General features: G+C 34.0%; 1 protein-coding gene across 1 annotated transcript; it reads right to left on the bottom strand.

The window, feature by feature from the left end:
* Positions 1-283: 283 nt before the first annotated feature.
* LOC133334769 (uncharacterized) lies at positions 284-1,806 on the bottom strand. The gene is made up of 3 exons (XM_061543093.1): positions 691-1,806; positions 480-630; positions 284-420 (listed from the first exon to the last, which is right to left on the bottom strand). The coding sequence occupies exons 1-3, from the start codon at positions 889-891 to the stop codon at positions 284-286; spliced, it is 489 nt and encodes a 162-aa protein (XP_061399077.1). The 5' UTR covers positions 892-1,806.
* Between the last annotated feature and the right edge of the window lie 7,631 nt (positions 1,807-9,437).

The following is a 9,437-nucleotide window of genomic DNA, read 5'->3' as shown; positions in this document are numbered from 1 at the left end:
TAATAATAGAATAAGTATTTAACAACGTTACATTTTTAACGCAGTTATTAAGTAACAAAAACAAAAGTAAAGCACAGTTCAATCTACACAAATATATTTAATTAATCTAAAACAGTCTGCGAATTTTAGGCAAAAGGTAATAAATTAAGAAATGGATTACATATATAGCTCACTTTTTTCAAGGCTGGCCAAACCTTGTCTTATTTTTACAAACTGAATAGTGTTAGAACTAGGATTTTAAAATTATATAGTATAACATAAAAACATTCAGTTAAATTTGTGGTTATTCATCATTTTCATCTTGTTCCTTTTCTTCGGTGCGCCTGCTTCGTTTGTTGATCTTAAAATACTTTTTCTTTTGGCGTTGGAACGCTGCTCGTAAAGTCTTGTCAGGTAATTTATTAAATGTTGATATAACTTCTGTTTTATAAACTATATTTTAGCATTACTTATTTGAAACAAAAACAAACACGTTTTACCTATTATGGCGGCAAGTACATTACCAAAATCTCGTAGACCTTTTTTCCCGAAAGTTCCGTCAACATTAAAATCCATAATAATATTTCTTCCAAATACTTTATGCAAATTACGTTCAGCGTTACCTGCAATGAGATTTTTCATTTGTCGAGTCTGCAATTGTAAAAATTGTTTTAGTTATGAATTTGTTATTCCCAAAACGCAGATACGTACATATAGATCTGCTTGTGTTGCGAGAATTCGATCAAATTCTCGAAGTTTTTCTTCCGATTCAATTGGAAAAATTGTCATAATATTGTCCACAAATGCGTTCTGAGAAATAACACGATCCAGTAAAACTTTATGCTCCGCCAAAATATCAATAATCGTGTCTAGTTTTTCTGGCATTTTCTTGGCAGGAAGAACATTTTGCATTAGCTATCAAAAATATGAACTCAATTTTGTTATACTGTTAAAAATTTAGTGATAATCTTTGGAGATTACCTTGTGGAGCAAAATATTTCATTTTTCCTTTGGAGGGGTTGGCATTTTCGTTCGACATGTTTATGTGCGGAGTTGTGTACTTAGGAGGTAAAAATTTGTGCTTGATATTTCTCTGGAAAGCAGGAATGTAAAATGGGCACGATTACAAAATCAGAATCAATTGGCAAGCATACAAATTTGAACTGAATGTCTTTAATACAAAATGTCTCTTTTTCCCCTAGAGTCAGATTCGTTTTGAAAATACCAATCTCACAAGAATTCACCGGTTCTTCGTAGAAACTTTCTAATGCCAAAATTCGACTGCCTTCAATATATATTTCGCCCTTTTTCTTTATATTATCAATTTTTATTGGAATGCATGAATTCACCGCGCAAATATTATCTGGTTCTTTGCAGGATATGTAGCAATCATTTACAAAAGCTCCAACGATAACACCTTTTTCATATTTTAACCCATCCTGAATAGTGTTGACAATCATGCAATTTTTTTCCTTTTGAATAATTTGTTGAAAGATATGTGATGGTTTTCGAACATGTTTTTTCAGTGTTTGCAGTTTATTTTCAAATGCATATGCAGAAAACGAAATAAGGGGACCATACTTTTCTGCGCAAGAAGCCAAATGAAGCAGATTATGAACGTTAAAAGAAATGCTGTTCGAACCAAATACAGTTGAGAAGTTCTCGACAAATAATTGAAGCAAATTATTAGCTTGAACAATATTTTGATCCATATGTCGTGCATTGTTAAGAAGTCGATAAGCACAATGTAAAGTTAAAAATTCATAATAAATATCTTCGTGTACATTATTATAAAGAGCAATAATTCCTGTATAAGCAAGGAACTGGTGAAATTCTTGGTGACTCCGAGGTCAATGAGATGCATGCTATCTAAAGGAGTCTGATTTATCATACCAAATCCAATTTCTTCGAGAGGAGTTTTTTCTTCTTTGAACATTTGGGAATGGTGGCATGGATACTTTCGCACAGCAAAGTCCTCATCGGAGATTAGGGAACCACTCTCGCTACTATAAGTCAAGACATTGTTTACCTTCTTCGCAATTTGAGTACACTTGGTGCAGCCATGTGTTGATGTATGTCCAGGAACTCCACAAACGAAAGCTTTTGCTGGTGCGTCACATATTAAGCAACGAAACTTCAATTTTAAATGTTTTTGTTGTATGATAAACTGACCTTTTAGTAGAATCACTTCATCAATGAAGTCTTTCAAATACACATTCACACTACCCGGCTTGGTGTTTCCCAAGTATAATCCAACAACAAACGGTTTTGTTTTCTCCTGAATATTAACGATTCTGCAAAGGATTGGCCACAATTGCACACGAGAGCTTTTGAACAGTGGAATTCCATCGATATTTATATCTAGTTCGACTTCCTCATACTTTTCCAAAATGTGACCAACTTTTCGTAGTTGTGTTTCTATGCCAATATGACAATAAATTCCAGGGGCAACATTTCTCGTTAACATATTTTTTGCTCTGCCCACCAAAGTCTCTCTAGTGAGCGGAACATCTAGACCTTCTTCCTTTAATATTGATAAAAGACTTTCCAAACATTTCTTTGAAGGATTCGTTTCCATGCACCACTTTTTAAGTTTGTCCCGCAACATTAATTTCGGAACTGCAAAATCTTCCATTCCATTTTCCACGAAATCATTTATAAAATCTCCACCGTTTGACACAAATTCACTTTCACTATTTTCTTGTTCACATTGCAAACTTCTGTTTTTATACAATATTTTTTGTTTTTTAATTAATCTTTTATAATTTCTTTTACTCATTTTGTTTATATATTTAATAAATAATCACCTTTTTAACAATAAAACACACAAAACAAATTAATTGCCGATAAAAACGCGTTGTTTCGATGCGATCTACAAAAAAATTACATAAAAATGTGTATATATTCAATATGTTTTAATGACAATAAAAGAAAAGCCAACTGTCGACATTGTCAGTAGAAATACACTACAATCAGTGTCCCAAACCAAACTCTACTCGTAAATTGTTGAAATTTGAACTAGTACAATTGTCTGTAGAAATAAAGTGGTAATATAAGATACACATGGATCTTTGCTCGCAGCAGGGTATTTATACCCTACACAACTATGTTGTCAGGGTATTATAGCTTTGTGCAGCCCCAAATGTTTGTAACGCCGCGAAATATTGGTCCTAGACCCACCTTTAAGTATATCTCGACTAGCTGAGTCGATCTAGACATGTGTGTCCGTCTGTCCATTATAATTTGTAAACACGATACAGGCCACAGTTATGGACCAATCTTCACGAAATTTTGCATGTAGGATGGGTTCTGGCCAATGAAGACCCCTATTGTTTTTGGAAAAGATCGGTTAATATTTAGGGGATGAAATGGACCAAATACTAAATTTTTGTCGGTTTTTCTGGTCGCTCCAGAGGCCACAATTATGGCCCAAACACCGCGAATTTTTGCATGGAGAAGGGGATCGGGCCAGAGAATAAGCATGCATGTTTTGATAAAGATCGGTCAATATTTAGCGGGTCAAATGGACCCTGACTTTTGTGTGAAAAATGACAAAATTTGTATTCTATGGCATATATATTTACTCCTGGAGGATGTAGACCCCAGGAGTTGATAGCACATCCAAGAGGAGTGGTTGGTCTTTAAATTGATACCAAATATGGTGATGTATCTACTCAGATGTGGGAGTTACAGTCAAATATTTACAGGTGCTTACGTATTCAGATATTATTCAGTAACCCATTACCACATTAGAGGGAGAAATATCGCGCTGATGGCTTTGAAATTTTTCATGAAGTTCCAGTTATGGTCAAGAACAACGCCTATAATTTTCGGTGATGATCAGATTAAAATTTTGGGATGAAATAGACCGAAAACATAATTTTTTGTGTGTTTTCGAGTAGAGTATAATCCGAAAATCACAACACAACCCACCGTGAAGGTAATCTGGACAAGTAATTAGAAGGACTGTACTGAATATTCGAAAAAAGTAAGGAAGAGGTGTTGTTAACCTCTAATCGGACAAGAGAGGGCAAATATCACGAAATATTACTCAGACTCGGAATAAACTTCCTCAGAAAGTTAGAGTTCGTGGTAGTTGTGTAGGGTATCGCATGGTCGGCCCCGCCCGACTATACTGCTCCGCTCACTGTTTTTTTTTTAATTTTTAGTAAAAAGTACTAAATAGAAAATGTTAGAGAAGATATCCGAATTTTAGTATTACTCTTTGACTATTGTAAATAAAATGTTTAATGGAAATATATACGGTTATATGAAATATAGTTTCGAATCCCACATGAATCTATACTACAGCGAATGATTATGTGAATTTTGGTTAAAATTTCTAGTGTAGTGAAAAACAGGCGAGACTTCAAATACAAATAAGTGAAACTATGCAATAAGCCGCTGAACATCACAAGTACTAAAGTGTAGTCAATTTTAAATGCTAAAGTTCCAAATTTTCTAAAATAACAATACTGATATTTCCAACCACATTGGATCGATCTTTTGATGTAATGAATAATGGGCTGGATCATTATTATGAGGATATACTAAAAATACCGACAATACCATTGAGTATTTTGTAATACGTAACGCACCAGAAATACTAAATTTCTGCAATTTTAATGGAAATCTTCACTATAAAGGCAGGTCTCTGAATAAAAAATGATGCGCTGTGCAAAATTGTAATTTGTACTATAAGGGTACTACTATCAGTACTAAAACGAACTAGATATTTTACCATTAGTATTAAATTACCGGAAGGAACAAAAAAGGTTAACACAGTATTATAGAACTTTTGACATCAGTCCATCGGGACGATCGAGAAAATAGTAAACTTACAGAACTTGTACTCGATTTAGTAGGATAGAAGCATTAACGTTTCTGTACGAAAGAAATACGGAGTAAGCTCTGAGATTAAAACAAACATATTAAGATATAAAACCTATAATAAAAATGTTTCAAATTTGTACTTAATCCAAAAGTATATTGCGTAGCTAAAATAATGTTTATTTATTTAACTATAAAAAGTTTCGCTAACAACGTAGCGGGCCTATGCTAGTAAAAGAGTAAAGTGATTGACTGACTGATTGATTTAACGATTCATCAACGCCCAGACTAAACGGCTGAAGCTAGAATCATGAAATTTTGGGTGAGGGTCACTCTTGGTCCAAATGTGACAGATAAGGCTGGGTTTTTGGAAATTCGTACTAGAACGGTACAAAAAGTACTAAAAAGTACTAAATGTGATACCATTTGTATTTGGCGAGCATGTAGAGCTAGAATTCTGAAATTTGGTTTGGTGGACGTTGATGGAGTGTATGATAGGTGTAGCAAAGGGTTTTTTGAAATTCGAACTATAACTATCCGAAAAGTACGAAAATGTTCTAAATTTGGTACAAATCCGTAGCATGTGAATGGATAGGGCTAGAAGCTTGAAATGTGGAATGCGAATTAGGGTTGAGATGTAGAGTCTATTTAAGGAGATGGTTTTGAAAGCGTGTAGTCATGTGTACGAAAAGTACTATATTTGGTACAAATTTAATCTATACTAATTTATGCTAATAAAAGAGTAAAGTGATTTAATGTTTCATCAATGCCCAGACGAAACCGCTGAAGCTAGAATCTTGAAATTTTGGGTAAGGGTCACTCTTGGTCCAAAGGTGACAGATAAGGCTGGGTTTTCGTACTAGAACGGTACGAAAAGTTCTAAATGTGATACCAATTGTATTTGGCGAACGGGTAGAGCTAGAACTCTTAAATTTTAAATGAGGGTCACTGATGGAGTGTAGAATATATATATAGCAAAGGGGTTTTTGGACATTCGAACTATAAGTATGCGAAAAGTACTAAATTTAGTACAATTTCGTAGCATGTGAATGGATTGAGCTAAAAACTTGAAATTTGGAATGCAAATAAGGGTTGAGATGTAGGGTCTATTTAAGGTGATGGTTTTGAAAGCGTGTACACATGTGTGCGAAAAGTACTATAGGGTACTATATTTGGTACAAATTTAATTGGGAGATACAAACCGAGCTGGAATCCTGAAAATTGAAATTAACATTACCGTCGGAGTGTAGGATTGGGATATAAACGTAGTTTTGGAAATTTGTTACTTATGTGTACGAAAAGTACTAAATTTGATACAATTTGAATTTTAGGTAAACCAATAGAGCTAGAATAATGAATTTTTGGAGTCAGGATCAGTGTGGAGGTGTAAGATTGAGATATGTAAAAGTTTTAGAAATTTGTACTTATGTGTACTAAATTTGGTACAATTTGAATTGTGAATGAACCAATAGAGTTGGAATCATGAAACTTGGATTTGGGATCACTGTGGGCGTGTAAGGTGTGGGTATGTAGGAAGTTTCAGAAATTTGTACTAAGTGTACTAAATTCGGTACAATTTAAATTGTGGGTGAGGCTATAGAGTTGGAATCCTGAAATTTTGATTTAGGATTGGGGTATGTTAGGTGTAGGATTGGGGTATGTTAGAAGGTTTGGAAATTGGTACTACTATGTACTAAATTTAGTACAATTTGATTTGTGGGTGAACCGATAGAGTTGGAATTCTAAAACTTTAATTTAGTATCAGTGTGGGGGTGTAGGATTGGGATTTGTAGGATGTTTTGGAAGTTGGTACTACTGTGTACTAAATTTGGTAAAATTTGAATTGTGGGTGAACCAATAGAGTTGGAATCCTGAAACTTGGATTTAGGATCACTGTGGAGGTGTAGGATTGGGGCGTGTAAGAAGTTTTGGAAATTGGTACTACTGTGTACTAAATTTGGTACAATTTGAATTGTGGGTGAACCGATAGAATTGGAACCCGGAAACTTGGATTTAGGATCACTGTGGAGGTAAAGGATTGGGGTATGTAGGAAGTTTGGATCAGTGATACTGATAGAGTAGCCCGACGTCAAGGAAGTGGTCGGAAGAAAACAACAACATCAGCAGAAATGGTTCGAAAAGAAAAGAAGCGGCCTGATCGAAACCCGCGTCGCAGTGGCCGAAAAATGCCTCGTGAGCTGAACATATCGCAATATTCCATTCGGCAAATATTGAAAAATCAGGTACACCGGGTAATTTTGAATAACACTTCTCGATATTTTCAATTGGTATTTTTTGAACATTTTTAAAATACCCACGTTAATATTTACATAATATGATTACAAAATCCATTTACTATCTGGGATGCGGATATATGACAGACCATCATAAATTCGTTTGATTAGTAGATACATATATATGTTTTTATTTTAATATGTCAATTAGACTGGGCATCGTATTGCTGGCACCCCATATTTTTCATAAAATGTTGTAAATCATAAAGAAAATAATAAATGTGTTTAGTTGTTTATGCAAGCAGCTTGGTTCTGGAAACTACCTGTGTGTATGCCATAGAATGGGTTTTGAATGTCAAGGTAATTTATATTTTTTATAAATTATATAAATAAAAAAACTGTTGGGTGTGTTTGATAACGAATTTTTTATACACTTAACAAAATAGGCAGCATATTTGTATTTTCAAATCCATAAAAAGTGAAAACCTATTAAATGCTTGGATCTCAAATACATATACTAGAGCGCCTCCCAATGACACATTACACGGACGGCGAAAATAGTTTCAGATTTAGGACTCACATATCGTCTATGACTCAAAATTATTTAATTTTTACGGTATGACTTCTTCAAAAAATACCTCAGTTTCGACTGGCCCTTCTTCATTCGACCAATATTTATTCCCATATTGGCGTTTATTTGATATTTGCAAAGTAGAAATAGTAGCTGGTCTGACCAGAATCCCTTGTGCACATTTTTTACACCTGTTCACTGGGGAAACTATTCTGGTAAACCAATAATATTTCCCATTAATTCCTTCGCTATTGCTTACTGCGTATCTTCTCAAGAAACTTGTGCACTTCTAATAATATGGCATCATATTCTATTTTCTATTTCCAAAAAAATATTTTCTCATTGTTTTTTGTATTTTTCCAGTAATTGGCATACATAAATATTATTTTCTTCGAGTGTTTGTCATTGTTTTTTTGTTCCTATTTATTTGTCCACATGTTACTGATCTCTCTCACGTTGGACAACGATCGTTTGATGCTGTGGATTATAACGATGATGATCCCCCATGATGACCACAAATTACTACCGCCTGTTTTTGTTATTTATTTGAGGAACATAATAAAGTATCATCATCATGATCATCAACATCATTGCTGTCAATTTTGCGATTTGAATTGTTTTTTTATGTTGTTGTTGTTGATTTTAGAGCAAATATGTGAATTGTCACTTGAATGTATTTTTTGTTTTTTCTAAACCATAACAAATTACGTTTGCACCACCCCGACATTTTATTCGGAAACCCCATAAATTACATATATACTTGATGATCAGAATAAAATCCTGTCTTTTGAAATCTATATACTCGTAGGATGTTTGGTATTGAATATGGGAAATATCGGTTCATGTTTTGGTGTAGACCAATATTTGATATTCTTGGGATTTAGAAGAAGCATTATTTTTAATTTCGGTTTAAGTTTCTTATTGGGTAGCAACGCTACCTAACAAAACCAGTAAGGAAAGTAGTTAAGTCGGACTGGGCCGACTATATGATACCCTCCACCACTTTGGGGATATTCTACATATGTATCTTTACAGATGTATCTTTTCGAATGTACATTGACATGAAATTGAACGAACTTAAAAATGCGATCTTTATCTATAAGAAAACCGCAATCTATTCCATACTTTGTAAATAGACATTAAGAGAACCCCTCCCATTCTCGATTTTTTTTTTTCAAGATTTTCAATGGGCTGGTAAATCAATACCAATGCTTGTTAAGGTTTGTAACTTATAATTGAATATTTAAAAGAGAAGAAAAATAATTTACAACAAATTTTGTTTCGTTGTTGTTTTTGTAATTAAAGAAAAGTCCTTATTTTTGATGGCGGGCATGATAACTCCTCACTCGAACATCGGAATCCGAAAATTCCAACGGTGTTAGAAAGAGTACATGTCTGGCTCTCGTATGAATTTGATTGAATTTGATTATTGACTTTGCTCTAAAATTAACAAAGTGGCGGACCTTTGAAAAAATATTTTTGGAAAATCGCCGATTTTTTACCAAAAACCAAGTTAAAAAATAAGGAAGATCTTCACCGATTGACTTTATCCTAGTTCATACGATAGCTATACACTCACAGAGAAACGTGTACAAATTTGGAATCGATTGGGTTATTAGTTTATGAGTTATCGTGCCCGCCATTCGCCAGAGAGAAAAACGCGTTTAAAGTTTAAGAAGCCCTTTAGCCGTCACTTGATGCTGACACAATAAATCGGCTATATCTTCAAGAGTTCTTGAGATTTCCACTTGAAATTTGTAGGGACATTCTAGAATTAGTAGATTTGAATTATGTCAAAAAAAATTTTGACCCCGAGAATGGCA

Source organism: Musca vetustissima, unplaced genomic scaffold, assembly GCF_032173495.1.
Source record: "Musca vetustissima isolate MV318-11 ecotype Yass unplaced genomic scaffold, APGP_CSIRO_Mvet_v1 utg11850, whole genome shotgun sequence".
In the NCBI taxonomy this organism is placed as follows: Eukaryota; Metazoa; Arthropoda; class Insecta; order Diptera; family Muscidae; genus Musca; species Musca vetustissima.
Note: the sequence above shows the minus strand (reverse complement) of the source record. Positions and strands in the feature narration are given on the sequence as shown.